The sequence below is a fragment of the Anser anser genome (assembly GCF_964211835.1).
Source record: "Anser anser genome assembly, chromosome: 2".
Taxonomy (NCBI): domain Eukaryota; kingdom Metazoa; phylum Chordata; class Aves; order Anseriformes; family Anatidae; genus Anser; species Anser anser.
In genome coordinates this window covers 127,169,285-127,191,110 of record NC_139721.1, presented here as the reverse complement: position 1 = coordinate 127,191,110, position 21,826 = coordinate 127,169,285, and the positions used below count along the sequence as shown (strand labels likewise).

The 21,826-nt window shown below is 48.6% G+C and overlaps 3 protein-coding genes across 3 annotated transcripts; all 3 read right to left on the bottom strand.

Moving 5' to 3' along the window:
• HOXA6 (homeobox A6) lies at positions 1-8,133 on the bottom strand. The gene is made up of 3 exons (XM_083825969.1): positions 7,076-8,133; positions 2,625-2,882; positions 1-1,255 (listed from the first exon to the last, which is right to left on the bottom strand). The coding sequence occupies exons 1-3, from the start codon at positions 7,266-7,268 to the stop codon at positions 996-998; spliced, it is 711 nt and encodes a 236-aa protein (XP_083682095.1). The 5' UTR covers positions 7,269-8,133; the 3' UTR covers positions 1-995.
• A 200-nt stretch (positions 8,134-8,333) lies between these two features.
• HOXA7 (homeobox A7) lies at positions 8,334-11,774 on the bottom strand. The gene is made up of 2 exons (XM_083825967.1): positions 11,241-11,774; positions 8,334-10,122 (listed from the first exon to the last, which is right to left on the bottom strand). Exons 1-2 carry the CDS (start codon positions 11,614-11,616, stop codon positions 9,839-9,841), a joined length of 660 nt encoding a protein of 219 aa, XP_083682093.1. The 5' UTR covers positions 11,617-11,774; the 3' UTR covers positions 8,334-9,838.
• Positions 11,775-17,373: 5,599 nt separating this feature from the next.
• On the bottom strand, positions 17,374-20,556 carry HOXA9 (homeobox A9). The gene is made up of 2 exons (XM_083825138.1): positions 19,864-20,556; positions 17,374-18,779 (listed from the first exon to the last, which is right to left on the bottom strand). Exons 1-2 carry the CDS (start codon positions 20,426-20,428, stop codon positions 18,541-18,543), a joined length of 804 nt encoding a protein of 267 aa, XP_083681264.1. The 5' UTR covers positions 20,429-20,556; the 3' UTR covers positions 17,374-18,540.
• Positions 20,557-21,826: the final 1,270 nt, after the last annotated feature.

Genomic DNA, 21,826 nt, shown 5'->3' with positions numbered 1-21,826 from the left:
TTTTCCTTAGAGTATCTATTTATTTATTTATTTTTCAGTGCGAGGAAATGCGAACGTGAATCAAGATACCACAAAAGCGGGGGAGAATATCCCCGAGTTAATACGACAGACACTTTTCTTTTAATTCAAAAGAGGAAGGAAAAAAAAAAAAGACGGACCCAAGCCCACAAATCCCTAAGAAACGTAGTCCATAATTCAAAGCCCCTTCAGTGTAGAGCCGAGCTCACCGAAATCTCGGTGTAAGCTCAACGGGAACCACAGAAATTCGCCCGCTTCAAAACCTCTTCCCTCGCTCGTCCTAAAGTTGAACGCCGTGCTCTTACTTTAATACCAGTAGTGCAGATTAAACTCAGTTTAGCGGCATTTAGAAATCTCCCTGCAATTCATTTTTCGCTTTAACTGCAATCTTATACGCAACTTTTTATACAACGATTTTTTTAAAAAGGATTTTTCTTCTTTTTTTTACTATTTAAATATCTTATACGTGTGTAAAACTTTTTTTTCTCCCCTACAGATCATAAAATCCCAAACACAGCATAACAAGACGGCCCGCCGTAGCGAGAACTAGTAAAAAGATAAAACCAATATTTTCTAAAATCTCTCGTATTTCTACAATATGCACATTCATAATCACAAAAAAAAATACTAGCTTATCTGTTCTCACATAGGCACGCCAGAGACACTCACGCACACACACATGCTCACCTCAAATATTTAAAAATTTGGGCCGTGTCTCTAATACTTTAAGCAACACCATCTACACTTTGGAAAAGTGGCTATGTATATACATGACCGCAGCTCGAAAGCTAGGACTTCTACATATTTTAGAGAAAGTCACAGTTGATTGCAAATGTATATCTTTTCACCAAGCCTTTTGAGAATTAATAGGCTGTGACAAACCTATAGGATTTTAGTAGCAGAAGGAACACAAGGTAAATAATAATAGTAACAGTAAGCGCTAAGGAAAGGCCTGGTAACGTTTATTAAACATGGTTCTACTCCCCTGACTTTTCCTCTGTTTCTTCGCTGCTGGGCTGTGTGGAATTTATGAATTTGTTTTCCTTTTTCCATTTCATCCGCCTGTTTTGAAACCATATTTTAATCTGGCGTTCAGTAAGGCAGAGAGCGTTTGCAATCTCAATGCGTCGTCTTCTGGTTAAGTATCTGTTAAAATGAAATTCCTTCTCTAACTCTAGCGTTTGGTATCTGGTGTAAGTTTGCCTCCCTCGTCTCCCATGAGTTCCATATACTGTACCTGTAGAAGTAAAGACAAAACGATCGCATTGGACAGGGCCCAGTGATTTCAGACCAGAAAGAGCGGTTAGTATATTCTGCCTCCTTTCGCAGGCACAATCTCATGGGGGCGGGGGGCTGGGGGGGTGCTCTGGTTTTCCGGAGGCTTTTTTTTTTTTTTTTGTCCCTATTTTTTCCTTTTCTCCTGCCTGAACAGCTGTAAAAGCGGACGTGCGTCGTGCTTCTGGGGTAACTGTGATACAAAGCGAGGCTGTAAGGTGGACCTAGGGGAAGCGAGGTAGGTAACACCCTTATAAATCGCTGAGCAGGAGCTGCCCTCTGCATGCAGCCAGCCTGTGCGCACACACGCGCGCACACACACACACACACGTGTGCGAGCCGGGGAGCTGCACGCATGTGTGCGGGTGGCTGCGGGCGTGCATAGATGCGTGTGTTTACACAAACACGCTCTATCGCTGTGGCTATGGCTACGGAGGGTCTGTAATTTAAGTCTCACGATAGACATCAGCTAAAGATCATAGAACAGCCTTTGCCATTTGCTCCGGAATTTATTGCCCTCGACTGCAAAGCAGCATCAGAATGGTCTTGCTGAAAGTTTAACTTTCCAAAAAAGAAAGGCAAGCCACAGTCCAACAAGCGTAAACCCGGGAGGGGGAGAGCGGGGAGCCATTAGCGAGCACTGCAAGGAAATGTGTTAATGGGATGATTCCAAATAAGTGCCAGCCCGATGCAGTTCCTCCCCCCCCCCCCCCCCCCCCCCCGGCCTTTCCTCTCCGCCAGCACCACTCCTAGACGGAACAGTTCGGTTCTGTGAAGTTCACTTGTAAGGCAGAGAAAATCCGCGGTGCCCTGGCGGTGCGCACACGGCCCCAGAAACGTGCTCCCAATATCCAATCCTTCCACGCTAACGAGCTGGGGGAGGGGGGCGAGGAGGAATGTGCCACAAACGCCTTGCATCCTCAGCGCAGAGGGCATAGTCCTTACATCGCTCTCTGACAATGAAGGAGCCGAGCTGAAGCTTTGGGGTGGCTTTAGGAGAGGGGGGAAAGCTCTCTGCTCCCTCTCTTGTGTTGGTGTTCTTATTATATTTATTTTTTGCCTGCTTCCCAGGGGTCCCGCAGTAACTTTCCCCAGCGGACCCCCGAGCAGGGCTCTGGCCACCACTCGCAGGGTGCCAGCGTGCCAGGGCTGAAATAACCTGGGAGGGTTTCACGTTACACGCTGCCCTGCAGGAGCCATTTCTTTCCAGCAGCCCGGACTCTATCTAAGGGGAAAAAAAATAATAATAAAAAAAAAACTAAAATCCGGGGGAAAGAAACTTTTCCTGTCCCCCCCCGCGCCCCCCCTCCCCGTTGCATTCAATGCCTTACCAGCACAGGAGTTCATCCGCTGCATCCAGGGGTAAACAGGGCTCGTGTACTTCCGGTCGGTGCCTTCGTCATTTACAATTTTGGATTGCACGCCGCTCGATTTGTACTGCTGCTCGGGAGAAAAGTGCGGGTAGTCCCCGTGTCCCCTCTGCTTGCCACTGCCGGAGGGAGAGGCGCTACTAATTTCCTTGTCCGAATAAAAACAAGAGGCTCCGTACTCATAGGAAGCCCGATTGCAAGCAAGGACGGTGTTGGACTGTTGGTAGAAACAAGGTGAGGTGTAAGTCTTGTCCTGCAGGCTGCTTGCCCCGTACGAAGCCGGAAAATGCCTGAGAGCATCATAGCCCGCCGGGTAAAGGGGGATCTGCCCGAGGAAAGAGTCCTGGCCACTGGGCAGGCTCCCAGGGAAAGTGGGATTCACGAAATAGGAACTCATTTGCTCTCCCCTCGCCCGGCCCGTGATTTGTTGTGTATTAGTACATCTGGCTATAACTATTAGTAGTCATCGAAGTGGTTTGTTTCTGGATGGCCGAGCGCCAAAAGCGACAGCAGAAAATAGGAGCAGCTGACGGCGGGGCGGCCAATGGGAGAGCGAGCGGCGCCCGCTCCCCCGGGGCCGCCGCCACCGCGCCGCGAAGTTACCGGCAAGCCCCGGCCCCGCCGCGCCGCCCCCGGCCCGCGGGGACCGGCCGCGCCCCCGGCCCCGGCGGCGCCGCCCCTCTCCCGGGGAGATGCCCTAAGATCAGCAATAATAATAATAATAACGATAATAATATAGCCAGCCGCAGCGCGCCGTGACAGCGGAGGATGGGGACGCGCCTCCCCTGACCCCGGCGGTTTAATGGGGGGTGAGGTGCGGCCGGTAAAAGTTGGCTACCCCCTCCCGGGAGCCGGGCAGGGTGGGCGAGCCGGCCCCCGGCCCTCGGGAGGAGGGAGGCGGTGATGGATGCTGCGGAGGGAAAGTTTAGAGCACGTGAAAAAGGGGAGCGGGGCTCCCCGCAGCACCGCGCAGCGACGGTTTTTTCGGGGGGGGCTGCCGGTGTTTGAGCCCCCGTGGCCGCCGCTTCTCCCTTTTTCCCACCGCCATGCCGCAGCCGCGACCCTCCAGCTTGGAGGCGATTTTTTGCGGTCGCCCCTCGGCCGAGGCTTCCAGCACCAGCTTTTGTGTCGGGGGCTGCACCTCCTGCGTGGGTGAGGTCTCGTGTCTTAATGAACGCTCCGGTAATTAACGCCGAGGTTCTGGCTGGGGCAGGAGGCGGCGGCCTTCTGGGGAAGGGGAGTTTTGGTTTGCACGAAGGGCTCGGGAAGGCCCTGAGAAGGGCCGGGCGAGCCCCCGGAGCCCCGCGAGCAGCCCAAATAAACTTCCACGTGTCTGCCTTCCCCGAGCACCCCCCCGCCAAAGTGGAGCTGAGTGAATCAAACATTCAAATTCAAAAACGAGCCAGTAGGACTATTCCTAATTAATATAGCTCCACTAATGAGTCAGCAGAAGCCAATCGGTTTCGTTGTTGCTCCAAATAATTGGATCAAGCGCGGATGTGTGTCTTTAAGAGGGAAAAAAATACATGAAACAAGCATTTCCACGTTCATTTTTCAACATGGCAGTTAACCCATAGCGGAAATATAATTCTTGGCCCAGGGCAGGGACAGTAACAGTGCTGAAGAAATTCGCTGAGATGCTTTTAATTCAGCCGTAACCCTGCAGTTCCTGGGGATAGCACGAGGTTGTTCATTGCAAGCTGTGTTTACTCATAATCCGTTCCCATTACAACAGATTGAATAGCTTAATTTTAAACGTGCTCTGGCAGAAAGTGGCATTCGTGCGAGCCCCGTTTCCTAAAGTAGCTTTAAAAGGCGAATTTTGTTGTTGTTGGAGGACTATTTATCTCATTTCCGGGGGCGGATTACGATACCTATAAAACAGTAGTGAGTTAAAACATCTCTCCACAATAGTTTGTATTGTTCGCAGTCTCAGCTGGACTTTCACATTCAGATGTTGATTGCCTCCAATTTTTTTTTTCTTCGGCTTCCTTAACCTCTTCATCCCGGCTAATCCATAAACACACCTGGTAGAATTACGTCTCTCTAGCTACAGGCTTTGGGAGGTCATTCGAGCAAAGTGTATTTACTGCAAGCCAGCCTTCCCCAGGAAAAAAAAAAAAAAAAAGTTTTTTGCTCTCGGCAAGCAGAGTTATAAAATGAGGGGAAGGACAGCAAACAAGCACACAACACGGCAAGCAAAAAGAGGTTTTAAAACGAGCAGATTTTTGCCAACGTGGGTCAGAACGAAAACGCACCGTGAAAAATCAAGACTTGGGGCAAGCGAAGCCCACCGCCCCTACTTTAAAAAGTTGTGGCCAGACGGCCTTTTGTTTGAATCCATCGAACGGAGACCAAACTAGAAAAATCGCTCAAGGCTTAGTTATATTTACATTTTATAGCATTGCTTACGCACTGATTTATTTCTCTCTCTCTCTTTTTTTTTTTTTTTTTGACTCTTTCCTTCTGTTTCTCAAGTTCTTGCTCGCATCCAAATCAAACCGCCCAAAGGCCGACCGCGGGCAGCGAAAACATTTCTTCGTTGATCCCATGATATTGTAAGGAATTAAACGTGGACGTTTGCCTGGCTGGGTCGTGTTAGAGTGCTTACAGTGACAGCTAAGCAATCTGCACTGCAATCTCCGCTTCGGTCACATTCATGCGTCCTCTCCGCTCCTCCCCCTACCCCCAGAAAACCCCAAATTACACCGACCCGTTACCCCCGAGCTCTGGCCCTCCCGGACACATTTCGCAGTACTTTTCCTTCCCGGAAAGCCAGCCGGAGCATTTTGCCACCGCCACAAAGTCACACTTTGCCACGGCCACTTATCCCATCCGCCTTTTATTTGTTTGCGGACTTCCCCGCACGGCCAGCGCCTCCTCCGCCAAGCATTTCGCCTTCGTCCCCGCGCCGAAATCCCCGCCAGCGGCTCCAGCCACCCTCGGATGCAGGTGCGGGGGCAGTTACCCTCTTAAGCTTCAAAGCCTCCTTCTCCTCGTATACAAATCCACTTTACAAATCCTTCTCATGCTCGGCAGCGTCCCCAAAAACAACCTTTAACTAATAGCTTCTAATCCAAACAGTTTGGGCAACGCGACCCGCTGTTTAGACTGGAGGGGTATTAGGGAGCTCGCTAGGGGGACTCGGGCTCGTCCTGACCGGCGTGATATTTTGCAGTTGACACACACACCGAGGGAAAAGCGGAGGGGAAGGGGAGGGGGCAGCTGCCGGAATACCAGTGAGCGAGCTCTGATGCTCCCTTAGAGGTGAAGTAGGCCGGATTTTTTTTTAATCTCTCTTTTTAAAAAAAAAAAAAAGTTTGATTTTAATTTCATTCTTTTATTATTATTTTTATTTTTATTTTTTCCCCGTGGGCTCCCGCAGGAGCGCTCCCAGCGCTGCCCTTCCCAGGGGCTGCGGGGGCTGCTCCGCTCCGCGTCCGCCTCCGCCGCTCGGCCACGCCGTGGCAGCACTGAGCACCCGCGGCCCCGCAATAAATAATCCGCCGCTCCCTGCAGCTCCACTCCGGCGGATACCGCAATGCAATGCAAATGCGATGCTTTTAGCAGCCCGGCTGCACAAACAGCGCACATTTCCAGCGCTCCGAGCCGCTCACCCGTGATGGCTGGCACCGAGAGGAAGGGAGCGGGGAGGCGGCGGGGACCCGGGCTCCGTCACGGGGGTCGTTCCCCGCCCGAGCCCCCCTCCCGAGCCGAGGGGAGAAAGGGAAAAGCTCCGTCTCCGGCGCTGAAATCGGTTTCACCGCCGCCAAACCCGCTCCGCGCAGCCGGGGCGCGCAAAGCTGCCGGGGCGCTGCTCCCACGGCCCCGCCGCGGGGCGCGGGGCTGCTGCAGGCAGCGCCCGGGCTGATAAAGAAAATCAAAGCCACATTCCCCGCTCCAGAAATAACCTGAGGAGGCATTGTGCTGATTGGTGTGATTTTTCTTTCCTTCCCCCAACCCCCCCCCCCCCACGAAATAATCACAAATAAATTACATCTACAATTCAGCTGCCGCAAATGAACTTTAAGCTAATGCTGCGAAAGACAAATTACTGCTTTTATATTTCTATATATATATTTTTTCATCCTGCGGGGGAAAAAAATATTAAATATCTCCTCGGATTGATATCGTAAACCTGAAAATAAGCTGAATGTCACAGCAACCCCCAGGCAAATGCAAACAGAAATAAACTTCGTGAAAAATCCACGGCTTCCCTATTAAATAATAGCAAGTAGACATTTTATTTAGGCATATTTTTGCATGCACTGGTTAAATCGAAATAAGCTGAGCTGTGGCCACATCTATTTTTGGCCGGTAGCATTTCCATTTGGTTTAATTGCATATGTCTAATATTTAAACGTATTAAACCATGTTTCCCTGCTTACGGTAGTGTCATATACATTTCTCACCTTTTAGGTTCTGGCTCACAGGAGCCCCTGCGACTTTGACAGCTGTCGCTTTGGCTGCACAGGAGACGAATCGCCCTCCTTTTGGTGCCAGAAGAAGCAGGAAATTAGCCAGGTTGCAAGTTGAAAATCTGCCACGCCAGTGCTTTGAATCCAATATGCCACACCTTCCAGCGGGGGAACTGGAAATTGCCATCCCGGATCTGTGTTCTAGGCGGCTGCTTATGCCGAACCTCCGCACACTTTGTTCACTATTGCCTTACAAAGAACAAATGAAATGGGGATTGAAAGCCAGAGAGATCCGAAGCAGGACAGAGCTCAGCAAAAGAATGCGGCTCTATTCTCGCAAGGGAAATTATAAAAAAGTTCATGTTCACGGTTACCATCCACATGACCGACAACGACCAATGGAAAAACCGAACAACTCATAAAGTTGTATTGCAAAGTTGTAAATTTTCATAAACAACAACGGATTTATGGCCTTTTCCTCATCACTAAGAAGAGGCAGGTCTTAGAGAGGCGCCATCTTACCACAGAGGCAGCTCTGGAGTTTTTTAAAAGACCTGGAGTTTGCACTAATTTTATTAAAATTACAATTAGTACGTTGACCAGGAACTGAGCGCAGCAGAAAAAAGGAACTTCCGCGCAAATTATGCTCTCCTTCTACCTGTATTTATCCGGCCGAATAAAGGGACTTTTCGGGCTTTTTTTTTTTCATTTTTTTCATTTTTTTCTTTTTTTAATGATTGAAAATATTTGATCCCCTTGGCGTTATGTGGTACATTGAAAAAAATATCTATTTTTAAAGCAGGCTTGTTTTTCCCCTTTTTAATCCCATTCTTATACCCCCCGCATCTAGAAAGCTGCCCGCGCGTACCCGATCATTTACACTTGGAAGTTTCGCATCGCACTTTTTGTTCATTACCAAATATTATTTCACTGTCTACGATTTCGGCTTGGTGACGGGCCGCCTGGGCTGGGATCGCGATTTCAAGAGGGCACTGGAACAGGGTGGAAGGAAGCCCTCCCATACAGAAGGCTTTCCACTTTATTAATCAACTGCGCTGGGGAAAAAAAATCACGAAGTCGAGATAGAGAAATTGACTGATTCCTATCCATTCATCACCTTGGATTTTATTTTTTTTTTCATACCGATTACGAAAAAAAAAAAAAAAGATTCATGTGGTCTAATTTCTTTATTTGTCCATGTAAATTATTTTTTATGCTTCCTTCGAACTGTATCCCTAATAAAGTAACACAATTCATTGTCAACGAGCATATTTATTTTCTGTGTAACATAAAACACATTTATCGTGGGAGATACTTGAACACGGTATCACTTCCAAAGAGAGTTCACAGACATTTTTTTTCCACTTCCAATACTTACACGGCATATCCAAATGTTCACAACGAACACATCGAAACACATTGTAACATACAATTTTTTGAATAAACTTTAGCCAAACCTTCGAGACGGATTTATACAGAGTTCTTAACAATACATCATGCTACAAACTTTCCCAATTAATTACATACTTCCCAATTTATGACATGATCTTACAAATGAGCTCCAAGACAAATATAAATGACAAAAAAAAATCGTTCAAATATACAGTATCTGCTATTGTAGGAAAATTCACGGTATTACATATTAGCACATTCGGATAACCAGGACAAACAGGTTTTTTTTAAAAGGTGGTTACATGGTCATTTAAATTCACTTTTCAAAGAACACTTTCAGCTATATTAAGTAAGATCAGCCTATAATACGAAAACGGCCTTTAACTGAGGCAGCCTAAGGTAGAAGCGAACGGAAGATATTAAACCGCTTTGTACAATATTGGCATGTGTTTGCTTCCTCACTCGGAATAGTAAAGATTTGAGAACAAAGATATATTGCAGCATATGGTTTTCATTTATAATTGCTTTGGAATAAATATATTATTTTAAATTTAAATATATTCAGCCTTTTCGGTACCAAATTCTATACCAAAGCTATTGATGCGTGCTTTTCGAACAATTACACTTACGTTTCTAAAAGCATTTTGCAATTCACATTAGTACGTTATCTTCTTTTGACTACTAAAATACAGTATACTTTCGAAGATAGGTAGGCGGAGCAAGATATATAGGTAGTCTGGAAAATAGGTAGTACAAATCATTGCTGTAGACTGTAGTGGTTTGTGGAACATCTTTTATACCCTCACTTGCTGTTTAACCTTTTGTTAGTGTAGCTGTTAGTTATGATACTTTTCTAACAATAACAAAATTTAAAAAAAAAAAAGAAGAAAAAAAAAAGAAGTGCAGAGCTACTTATTCAAAATTAGGTAGTTTTTCTTAATGTGAGCCTAATGCACTTTTCCCCTTACAATATGATTGGGACTATTGAGTCAGGTAGTTACTTCGGAAGGTCACGTTTACTTTATGTGCAAGCAGCAGTTCTCCCACTGAAATGTCCCCTGGACAAACCCACCCAAACTTGGGTGAACGAAAAATCAAATGATTGTAAGATGCTCTTAGGAGATACTACCGAAGGGTTCGGCACAGGGCACGTTTAGGGAGGACGGGAGAGTGGAGAGAGGGCTGGAAAACCAACCCAAGAAACGCTTTAATGTTTGCAAACGCTCGCTTGCAAGATGATTATTAAAGGGAACTGACTTTTTTTAAATAAAAAGTGTCTTTTTTTTTTTTTTCCTTTAAAGGGAGCTTTTATAACTGTCACGTGCATACATTATAGTAAGAGATTGCTTCCTCGAGTGGGACTCCCTAGTCCTCCTCTTCTTCGTCTTCTTCCACTTTCTCAACAGACGCTGCTGCTGACGTGGGCTCGTTGGGAGCCGGAGTGCTGGAGCTCTCTTCCTTATGCTCCTTCTTCCACTTCATCCTCCGGTTCTGGAACCAGATTTTGATCTGCCTCTCCGTTAGGCAGAGGGCATGGGCGATCTCTATCCTCCGCCGCCGAGTCAGATAGCGATTGAAGTGGAATTCCTTCTCCAGCTCCAGGGTCTGGTAGCGGGTATAGGTCTGGCGCCCTCGCTTCCTATCTGGACCTGAAAGCAGGCACACAAGTCCAGGAGTTAGGCAGAAAGAGAAGAGGAAAGTTTTCTTTTTTTCTCCCCTATTTCTACTTTATTTTTTTAAAAAATAATAATAATTAAAAAAAAACAACAGCAACAACAACAACAAACCAACCAGCCAACCAACCAAAAATAAAAACCGTCCAAGCGAGAGTGAATAATTCCCTTCTCTCACTTCCACCCCCCTACACACTTTGCCCTAACAAAGACATTTCAGCTACACGACCTGTCCTACTCAGGCAGAGCAAAAATTAAGTTGCTTGAGACATAGGAAAAGTGGAGAGAAAGCATTCAGGAGAGGAGGTGGGGGAGGAAATTGCTTTTGGGAGGAGGAACTTTCCCCCAGGCGATGTATTTCCCTAAAACCTTCCAGACTTCGGCGTTTCGCAAGGGGAAATAAAAATCTGGAAGGCTGGGCTGTATTTATTTTATTTTAATGTCGGGGGCTCCCTCCACCCCCCACCCCCTACCCCGCCCGGCCCGTAAACAATACATTGCATTTAGCTCCAGAAGAGAGCTCTCGTTTTTCACACACTCTCGCCCCCAGCCTCCCCCCAGCCTCTCCTCCCCCCCCCCCCCCCCCCCCCCCCACGTTTTCCTGTTTAGTCCATTTCTATAGATTCTTATCTCCGTGGAAAGGGCAGGGGGATGAGGGCGGCGTGGCTCAGCGGCGTGGGCCGGCGAAGCCCTCAGCAGCCCGTCCCCCGCTCCTGAGCGCCCCTCTCCCCTCTGCCTCCCCCAGCAAGCGGGAGATTTCCTTGCCCGACTTGGGCAGAGGGTAGGGGAGACACTCACCCGAGGGGGCTCGGAGAGCACGCAGCCAACTCTCCACGCTCCTCTAGCAAACAGCGCAAATAAACTCGATGCTAAAATTCCATAGCGAATGGAGTTAAATAAATTTACGAGGCTAGAACCCATTAATTGGGCAATAAAAAGTTTTATGATACTCATTTACATACAATGCCACGGGCTTTCTACGCAATGGCGCCTCGGCTATAATTAAAACCATAAAGGCTGTGCTGACAGTAATTTTGGCGACACGCTTTGCCTGGCTGCCACAGCTCCAGCCCTCTTTCTCCGCTTGCCCCTACCTGAAGACCTCATCCAGGGGTATATCCGGAAATTAGCCTCAGCCTGGTTGTGCAGGTTGCTTTCCTCCGCTTTCTCACAGCTGGGTTTGGTTAGGTCATTGCAGAGGACGGGAATGTTCTGATCAAAAGAGGAACAATGCAGGTTGTAGGCATCAGAGCCCAGGCTGTATCCGGAAGAGAACGGGCTTTGATATATGGTACTGTTCACATTGTACAAGCCGGGCATGGAGGAGGCGAAGGCACCCGCGCCTGGTCCATAGCCGCTTCTCTGGGAGTTGCTTGCAAAGGAGCAAGAAGTAGGCTCTGCATTTTGGAAAAGAGAAGCCCCCGCCGTATATTTGCTAAAAAGCGCATTCACATAATACGAAGAGCTCATAATTTTGACCTGTGATTTGTTGTCCGGCAGGCTTCAGTGTCGGTTTTACGAGGTAGCGTGATATATGATAACATTACCCCCCCAGATTTACACCAAACCCCATTTTCTTTTGGACTGAGCTGCCTCCAGCACGTGACCGGTCATATGACGCCGCCCGCCAATCCCCGCCCGCCTCACAGGTGGTGCCGGCCGCGGCCCGCCGGTGCCCGGCCATGGACGGGGCCGCCGCCGCCCCGCGCCGTCGAGGCGCAGCCCCCGGCCCCCCGACGGCCCCCGATGGCCCCCGACGGCCCCGCCGCCGCTCCCGGAACGGGGGAGGGCGCTCGGCTCCCCCCCCGCCCCGCTCCACTGCCGCAGGGAGGGCTTAAGCCATGTGGTCCTCGTTAGACGGGGAGGGGGAATTAAAAATAATAATAAAAAGCTTTAAAGGAGTTAAAGAGCTCGGTGTTGGTATGACTTAGTCTTATTATCGCTCTGTCGCCCCGCAGAAGATCCCTAAAATGCTGGGGGGCTATTGGGGTGTCCTCCCGGTCCCGCCACGCCCACCGCCGCCGGTCCTAGAGCGACGGGGCAAAGCGGGGAGCCCTCCTCGAGGGACCCCGAGCCTCCGGTTCCCCTTGGGAAAGAGCACAGCCCGCCCCCCGGCAGAAAAGTAAAACAGCAAAAAAATCGGGGAAAGGGAAAGTATGCAGGGAAGCAACTTTCTGGACGCCTTAAAAGAAAGAAAAAAAAAATCCCTTAAAAAAAAAAAAAAAAAAGGAAAAGGAAAAGCAAACTCCCTAAATTAAAGGAATAGCCTTCAAATCGCTTCAGTTCTCAGCTTATTTTTTTTTTCCTAAATGCCCCCTTTACCTTTCCGTCGTACGCACCTTCCAGTCCTCAGCGAGAGGCGGCAACGTTACGCTCGGACCGCGGGGAACGTTGCTGCTTTTCTAAACACTCGGCTTCCCAACAATGAGAATGGCTCTCCATTGAGGATGCTGCACCGTGCCCTTCCTTTAAACGGATCGTAAAATGAGTTTCCTTCCCTCAGACAGGGAGTCCTGGTAAAGACAGCTTTTACTGCCTGCCTGTATTGCACATCATAAACTGGAAGGAGCACAATGGAATTGCCCCGGAAATTCTCCTTTCAATTATAGTTTGGTGCCCCGTGTACAAAGACTTTCTCACCAGTTAAAATTGTTCTTGGTGATATTTCGCACGGACCCTAAACTTTACGTTTTGTAAACGTGGAAGCCCCTCTCCCCACACACACACACCTCCAGCACGCACGCACCCTTTGGGACTCTTTATGCGCGGTTATTGCAGCCCCATGAATATAGGATACTGACAGAAGCGAGTAAATTCTCTGCGGCGAGGTCCCTGAGATATTGGTGCTTCGGAGTATGCAAATGTGGCGGCTCTATCTAGATATTTGCCAAGTGTTAAGCACGTGAAAAAGCAGTCGTTATTCGCAGGCGCAGGGGGGAATCTGCAAAAAGAGGCTCCTTCGTTCATTTATTCCAATATTAGACAATATCCCTGCGGTTGCGAAGCACAAGGGGGGAACACGCCGGCAGAAGAGGCTGCTGGAAAGGAATAAAGGCCCAAGAAGTTAAACGAACGCGAAGCAAACAAGACGACGACTAAGAAGATCAAAGAGCCTGAAGTAGATGACATTAGACCAATAAATTGCTCCTCTGGTGACAACATACCAAGATGCAAGAAGAAAGGAACAGCAAATATAACCAATGTCTAGACTTAAATATTGATAATATAGAACCGAATAGATTAGTCGGGCGAGTGTATTTCGGGGTCTCTGTAAAATATGCACTTTCATGTGTTTAGCTTTGCGTGCCTGTTTTGTACCGCCGCCTTTTTTAATATTTCGCTTGCAGCTTATTTTTTGCTTTTTTTTTTTCTGCCAACCCGTCAAAAAAAAAATCTCAAAAAGCCTTCACCGAATAAATCTTAAAAGGAGACCCAGACATCGGTCCCCACAGCCTTATTTACTTCCCCCTCCCTCTGCGTGTTGGTCAAACAGCAGCATAACGCTGCCTCTGAAATAGCCCCCTAAATGTCTCATTTTGTCGCCTACAAAACAACGCCGGATCCCCGGCGCCTGAAAATGCACTTTTCATTTGAATGCATTTTGTTATTTCTTTTTTTTTTTCAGTCGAGGAAACAGAGAGCGAGCACAGATTGCAAGGTTTCCGTCACCGCAATATTCTCACACGCTTTAAAAATAATCCTCCAGGATTCACTGTATTTATTTTTTTTCGTGGAAGAGACGGACTACCTCTCTTTGCATTCTGAGCTTTTCCGGGAAGTAAAAGGTAGTGATAAAACGGTGCTCATAAGTTATAAGCGACCTGGGAGCACTCCACGGTTATGGCTTGTGTGTTAAGCAGTATCTTGATGTGGTTCCTACTAGACAGGATTTTGTTGTTTTGGAATCTGTTCTCGCCGTAATTTATCCACGATTATAATGGAGCACGCTGTGCCAAGTTATTACTTAGTATGACGATGCATAAACACTTTTTAATTTTAATATAATTTTACTGCCCAAGGAAAAAAAATAATTAATCATAGTAAGTTTAACAATGCCATTGTAGGCAAACATTTGATAGGAATGCTCTTATTAGAAAGCAGGGAGTGGCAGTTAGTCTTCATCCCTAGAAAGAATTAAATCTTTGAAATAGGGTGGGGAAAAAATAGCACAGTGCTCGCATTCCTTTCCGATGCTGAATTTCGATGGTAAGATATTGGCTTTGATTTAAGGAAATGTAAATAAAACGCAGAGAAAGTAGTTCTCTTACAGGGTACTATGCAGCGATTTATTTACTTGTCTGACTTTAACTTGAAAAATACAACGTTCATACTTCAGACCACATTTTATGCTTCCTTCCCTCCTGCCTCTATTTTCTTTCCAATTACTTTTTCCCCCTCTCTTTTGGCAACCGGCGTCTGAAAATGCACCAGAATTCCCCACTAAATCTCATTGTCGAGACGCTAAAGCCAACAAAAGCAAACGGGAGAAAAACTACGAAAACGACCGGGGGAAATCAAAATAGCAGGGCAGCAGAAGTTAGGAATGACTTTGAGAGACCCGTCAAGTTTGCAGAGCATGACTGCTAGCATCTGTATAATATAATTACAGCGGGTCCCACAGAGCTGAAATTGCTGAGGACGCAAGCAGGGCTTTTTTATTTGGATCAAAGACAGCTGTTGAAAAATTTCACTCGCCGGTAAATAATTTTCAAATTAAAGCTTTGCAGCACTGCCGCCTCCCCGCACGGCTGCGTCTCCAGGCACGCCGGGCGGGTTTCTCTCGAAATCCCTTTGCCTTGCGACCCTCTCTGCGGTCGAGGCTCCCTCCTCGTCCCCTCTCCTCTTGGGCTGATCGAGGCAGACCCGAGAAGCACCGTCGAGCCGTGATTTTCTTTCCGTCCTGCCCGAACCCTTCAATTCCCCGCAGTTTTCCAATATTTCCTTTCTCACCAGCCCTTCAGGACACCCTGTTGGCAGGCTCAGAGCTTCGCCAGGGAAGGGCGAAGGTTTGAGGACAGGGGAAGATGAGCTGGCACTTGTGTGACAGGGCTCCATCCGGCTCTGTGAATTAGTAGGAAACGCATGGGGGGCTTTGAGAATAATAAACGCAGGATACGGCCGTGGTGCAGAGCAAGTTTTTACCTTTGCTGTTGCTGCACAGAGTGATGCCATCCCACTCGTGCCATAATAAGCGGGGGATACGGGAGAAAAAAAAAAGGGGGGGGGGAAGGATGGAAAAAGAAAGGCAATTATCGGTCTTAGTGGGGAAGAAATGAGCGTGTTCAGCCCGAGTTATGCTCCCTCAAAGTCGACATTTTAGGAGCTGTCGGGGAGGCGGCCGAGCGCTTGATGGCGGGCGGCGGGCCCGTTCCGCGGGCTCGGAGCGCCACCTGCCGCCGCCCCGCCGCCGCCGCAGCCCCGCCGCCGCCGCCCGGTCCCGCGCCCCGGCCCCGCCAGCTCCCGGCAAGATAAATGTCCGCCGCCCGGGCTGGATTTAAGCAGGGGAAGGCCAATAAAAGGTTGTTATTTCCGCTCGCCCGCTTTATCTAAAACAGCCAGACAAAACAAATGAAAAGGCTTTTGTGGAAAATCTTAATTGTGGCTGGACAGTTGTAAACTCATTAAGAGCCGAATTCCAGACAGTTTGCAGACCCGTCATTTATTACACACTCTTAATGCTGATTCTTTGAAGTTGCCTCTGTCTGCAACAACAGAGGGCGTCCCAGCATCCCCAAATACTGGCTCAGGGATCAATTAGGGGCTTTTTGTGTGTGTGCACACCAGAACGAGCTCCCTTTCACTAATTAGAACTCATCAAATCTTAGCCCGGATTTCTTTTATTTTTTTTTTTAAGGTGAAGCCGAAAGCATTTTTTTTTCCCCCGCAGTTCTGCACATCTGTAAACTTCTTGCCGGTTCCCTAAGTTTTGTCTTGAGCCCTGCAGCGTTTTACACCCCATAAACGGTTACAGCAGTCATTTTCTTTTATTGCACTGTATGGCTCTGAATTTTCCTAACAACAACTTCTGCCAAGACCATAAGTGTGCTCCGTCTTATTTTGCTTTAAGTAGATACATAGGTAAGTGGACGTCCGTAAACCAAGACGGCTTTTATTGTTATTCGACATATTTGCAAACACGGGGCGGCGTGGCGCAGGAGCGCGCTGGGGATCAGATTATGGAGGACATTCACCCCGAGCAGTAAGATGTCTGCCCAAAACAAGGGAAAAATTCAGCAAGCTCACAGACTTCACTATTTTCTTTTGTTGCTGAGCTTGGTTTGGCTTGGGGCAGCGGGGGAGGGGTGGGTGCAATGGGGGTGTGTGTGGAAATCTTCCACTCCGAAGAAACCTTCCTTCTGGTTAAAAAAAAATTAAAAATATATTAAAAAATAATAATCCTATTTTGCCTTCTCCGCTCTAGCCGGCTGCCAGCCCATCTCTCTCCCTCGGCTAAATCACCGAGTAATATTGACACCATAAATTCCACCATAATTGTCAGAAAAAATTATCTGTACCTATATCTATATACATACATATATAATCTGAAGCGCTAGTAAAAAGCAACGGGTTGTTTTTATTTGCCACGGGACATTTAAAAGGAAAAAAAATCTCAAACGTGAAGGCAAGGGAAGGAAAAAAATGGGTGGTGTTTTAAATAGCATATTTTGCATGGGCAATTATCTCTAGAAGGGAATTTAAAATGAGCGCACGGGCAAGGCGAGCCTTTCACAAAGCTTACTGAAGAACACTTAGTTCTGGGCATTTTCTCGGAGACTAATTAACCATCTCGGTTTAAATGTCGCTGCCTAATCGGATTTACACTACTGTCCGCACTCAAGGAAGTTGGACATTTTGGTTTGGTCGGAGCCCCCCCCGCCCTGCCAGAGGAATTTATTAAAAACGCGTTAACTTCAGCCTATGCCCCCGCTCCTATCTGCCAGGGCTTCCTTTTTACATCGCTAAAAGCCAGCTTACGAAATTATATCCGGGAGCGGGGAGTTATGTCTCCTCTCCGTGAAGCGAAGGCGTTTAGGACCCACATCGGCCCGTTTAGGACCAAAATAAGCCCCATATTTTCCCGAGCTGCGTTTATAGGGCGGTAAGTTTGCCTTGGCTGAGGCTTAACGAAAACGCTCGCCTCGCCTCCGCAGCCCTGACACGTCTGCTGATGATTTTCGGTGGGACATGGAAGAACCCTTCTTAATAATCTTAAAACATCACAAAATATAAAAGAATCAATATATTTTATTTGGCAAAAAGTTAAATATCATTTCAACACAACGATTTGGTCAGTAGGCCATGAGGTAACCATTTCAAAATAGACAGTGTACGTTCTGCATCGACATCACTTCCCAGATTTATTTTTTTCTAAGCGATAAAAATTTACAATAACCAAATGTAGGTTTTTATAGCGTATAATTTATTATCAATAAAATTAACCTTCATTACAATAACCATCAAATTATTCGATTAAAATTAAAACGTAAACCATAGGTAGTTACCCTTTTCACATATACGTATAGCTCCGAAATCTGATAACTGCTCACTGGTGCAAAAACAATATTTAAGCTAGTCTGTTTATTTACTTTTTAATATATAGATTATATATACAACTGACAAAGACAGTACTATATATATATCAACTGTGCATACTAAAACGACTTGCTTCGAAATATTTTGAGAACCGTAATTCCCAGACATCCCGGACAAACTTCTTTTCTAATTTTTTTTGTGTGTTTAAATTGGGATATATATAATATATATATTTTACAATCAAAGGTTAACTGTCTAATTATACAGAAAAGACTTAATACACTACAGAGCTATACTCTATGCAATTTTTATAATAAACAACCTGAGTTCAAATTGAATTCTAGCTTACACAATTACATCCGGTACAGCACCCAAGCACATAAATTGAGTCACAAACATAATTACCACAATAAAACACAGTGTTCAAGTATTAAAGCAGAGATCTCTCTGCCGCGCAAAGAGCGAATAAAATTAACTACGTAGACTAAACTATACAGTCCGTAAATAGTTGTGCATTATGAAAAGGTAGTTTTTTCTGTTCTTTTTTTTTTTTTTCATAAGTAAAGAAACAGGTAGATTTATACAAGCCAGCTAGACAGCCTTTTCGTGCTAATGCCCCCTTTTTCTTTCCTATTAGAAAATTAAAAGTCTTACTGTACCTCTCCTGGCAAACTGGCCTCTCCATGCTACAGTGACAATCAAGGTACAATCATAACCAGAATATGCCATGGAAAAAAAATGAGGCCTGGACCCAGACGCATTGCATGGCAGGGCTCGAGGGGAGGATTTTTTTGTTGTTGTTGTTTTTAACTTTGTTTTTGTTTTACTGTACGCATTTTCAGTGTAACCCGCGTATCACCATCATTCGTCCTTCGCTCGGTCTTTGTTGATTTTCTTCATTTTCATCCTCCTATTCTGAAACCAGATTTTCACTTGTCTCTCAGTTAAATTGAGGAGTCTGGCCACCTCGTATCTACGGTCCCTAGTGAGATACATATTGAACAGAAACTCCTTTTCCAGTTCCAGCGTCTGATGCTTGGTGTAAGGGCATCGCTTTTTCCTGGTGGACCTTGCGTGGAGCCAGTTTGCAGCGGGGTTATCTGCAAGGGAAACAGCGGGAGAAGTTCAGGCTCGGGGGGGCGGGGGGGGGGGGGGCGGGAGGGGGCTGTCGAGAGAACAGCATGCAGGACCACCGAGGGGTGCCCTGGCTTTTTTAGGGTCCCGCCTAGGTGTCCCGATTTTGGGGTTTACGACGTGGCTCTCGTTGCCCCAGACATGCGGGACGGTGGGGCACAATGGGCTCAAAGCAGAGAGAGGTCACACGGAACCACACGCGGCACAGCCCCGCCGCCCCCGCCTCCTTTCGCCCTTTTTTATTGTTCGGAGGATGCAATTTTAAAATCCTCTTTCGCCTCCTCTCCCTGCTAGCTCCCTCCCTCCTTCCTGTCCTCCCCACATACTCCCCCCCCCCTCAAACGGCCAGCCCGGGGAGTGCCCAGCCAGAGCAGCGTGTCGTTGAAATTGTTTCTCTTTTTAATTTTCGACCTTCTCCCGTGTCATCACTGGCAAGACCCAAGGAGCTGGCGAGCCAGTCTGCGGCCGGCACAATTAAAGCCTGGGCTGCTTCAGACCTTTATTTGCATAGCGTTGTTAGCAGTAGCAATTCCGAGGTGCCCTGCTACCGGTCCCGCAGCCCCGGGAGCACCCGGCCCAGCATTTTCCACTGAGGGGGGAGGAGGGCACCGAGTCAGTGGCGAGGTTTCTGCTCCCAGCCCCGCGATAATCCCCCCCAGGTCACAAAAAAATCAGATTCACATCCAGTGCTTCCCAGGCACCCTCTCCCCGTCCCTCGCTCACGCCCGTGAGCGCGGCGCAGCAGGAGGATGCGAGCCCGTCCCGCGGAGTTTGCTCGGGAGCTGGGCTGGGGATGGGGGGGGCTTTATTTATTTTTTTCTCCTTTAAGTTGCAGTTGCAGAGTGGGGTTTTTGTCCTCCTTGCAGCCTGGGATGCTGGAGCCGTCCTGGATGCCAGCAGAGCCCACGAAAGGCAGCGCTGCCTTTCTCGGGTGGCTCCCAGCTGCAGCAGGCGGTTCTCGGCAAGTCATTAGCCCCGGCACCTCGACACCTCCCCGCGGCCGGCGCGGCGCCCTGAATGAAGTCCATTGCCCTTCGCGGTGCCACTTACTTGGATCGATCTGGGGTTTCTCTCCGTTTGCCTCACTTTCTCCATTGCTTTCAGAGAATGCGCCTTCGTGGCTTTGCTTATCCCTATCAACTGGAGGAGAACCACAAGCATAATCAGACAGAGACAAAGTGTGAGTGTCAAACGTGGTACAGTCACCCCTTCTGGCCGCCAGCGGTTCAGGTTTAATGCCGTAATGCCTGCTGGTAGGTAACCCGGGGAAGGACAAGGAGCCCGGCACAGGCTCAAGCCACGAACGCATGTACCTGCCGTCGGGCGGTGCCACGGGCGCCTGGTGGTGCGCGTAGGGGTGGTAGACGGCGGGGACGCCGCTGGCGCCGCCGGGGTGCGCGGGGCTCCAGGGGGGGCCGAAGACGGGCGCCTTGGGCTGGAAGCTGCAGGGGGCCAGCTCGGGGTGCTCGCCCAGCGCCGCCGGCCTCGGAGGAGGAGGAGGAGGCGGCGGCGGCCCCAGCGGCGGGGGGGCGTAGCGGGGCGCCGCCAGCTCGTCCCCCTCCGGCACCAGGAAGGAGTCCACGTAGTAGTTGCTGAGGGTCCCGGGGGCCGACATGGCGCGGCTCGGCGCGGCGGGGGCGCCGGACCCGCCGCAATTCGGGGCTGCGGGGCTTCCCCGCACCAACTCGGTGCCGGCGGAGAAGTAGAGTCAGTAATAAGTTGGGGGCAGCCCCGGCGCCCATTGGCTGCCCCGGTCACGTGGGGGGGGGGGAGCAGAACAATAAAGTATAAATCAGTCCGCGGGCTATTAACGGGGCAGTGTTCTCCAGCCATCATTTTTATAGCGAGGCCATATGTTTTTATGCAAAGGGATACGCGAGTTATACGGCGGAGTTTGTTTTAATTGCGGCCAACTGAGATTAAAAGATCAGATTCCGCCTCACGGCCTCTCCCCCTTTTTCTTTCCCTCCTCCCTCCCCCCCCCTTTATTTTATTTTTTTTTTCGTTTAAGCGGACTATTTTATATCACAGTTAATCATCCCATCAGTGGGTCGTGTTTCCTGCGAGAAAAAAATAAAAATCACAAAACAAAACCCCTCCCGATCGGAGACCTTCACATAAAATTATACAATAATTGAAGCAATAAAAAAAAAGGAAAATAGCACTTGCGGTATACTGTATTTAAATATATATTTATTATATTTCATAAGGAGTTATTGTTTCGGGAGCCACGGGGTTGTTATTAAGTCAGTAACTATGAGCGCGCTCATTTGCATCGCTGTGTTTCACAGCAGTAAAAATTTACGAGTGCTCGGAAAGGTTAAATTATACCATTGTGTTTAGTTTGGGAGATCACTGTAAATAATCCCGTTCCGTTCAGTCCCGGGCTAAGCAGAGAAAAGTCAAATTCAACGCATCCCCTCGCCGAGGCCGGAGGAGGACCGGGGCGGCCGGCTGTGGGCTCGCCCCCTCGCCGGGCTCACCGAGGGCGGCAGTGACCGAACCCCCTCCTCATCCTCATCACCGAAGCCCCCTCCTCATCCTCAAGACCGAAACACCCTCCTCGTCCTCCCCGTCCTGCCCTTGGACCCCCCCGGGGGAGAGGGGCCGCGGGGCTGGCCGGGCTTTCTCGCCACGATTAATCCTTCAATATGCAGCGAAGCAGCGGGGGGAAAGGGGAGAAAAAGCCCTGTCTTCCCCGCTGCCGAAAGGCACCCTGCTTGCCGGGGCGGCTATAAAAGGGGCGCTTGCATTCGCTCGCACCGCATTCTGCCGACCCCAAAATATTTATGTGCGAATATAGTTATTTATTTGCCGCAGGGCACACGCGAGCGGCACCAGCCCCTAGGCACCAGGCTGCGGTCCCCCCACGGAAGGAGGGGAGGGCGAGCGAGGGGAAAGTAAAGCCGCGGCCAGATCCAAGTCCAGTGTTAGGAATTAAAGCAGGGGCTGAGCTGCTCGCAAACGTGCCCGCGGGTCCGGGCTTTTCTCCGGCGGCCACGCAGCCCGCTTC

Bases quoted from the DNA above. Each gene is read 5' to 3' on its own strand.
- HOXA6 (XM_083825969.1), bottom strand. From the start codon at position 7,268: ATGGCAATTTCCAGTTCCCCCGCTGGAAGGTGTGGCATATTGGATTCA. The intron at 2,883-7,075 runs GTGAGAAATGTA...GTTTCTACCAAC, and splicing joins TGTGAGCCAGAACCTAAAAG to AGTCCAACACCGTCCTTGCT. The intron at 1,256-2,624 runs GTAAGGCATTGA...TTACTTCTACAG, and splicing joins GCGGATGAACTCCTGTGCTG to GTACAGTATATGGAACTCAT.
- HOXA7 (XM_083825967.1), bottom strand. From the start codon at position 11,616: ATGAGCTCTTCGTATTATGTGAATGCGCTTTTTAGCAAATATACGGCG. The intron at 10,123-11,240 runs GTAGGGGCAAGC...GCCTGCTTTCAG, and splicing joins CCCCTGGATGAGGTCTTCAG to GTCCAGATAGGAAGCGAGGG.
- HOXA9 (XM_083825138.1), bottom strand. From the start codon at position 20,428: ATGTCGGCCCCCGGGACCCTCAGCAACTACTACGTGGACTCCTTCCTG. The intron at 18,780-19,863 runs GTAAGTGGCACC...TTTCCCTTGCAG, and splicing joins GAAACCCCAGATCGATCCAA to ATAACCCCGCTGCAAACTGG.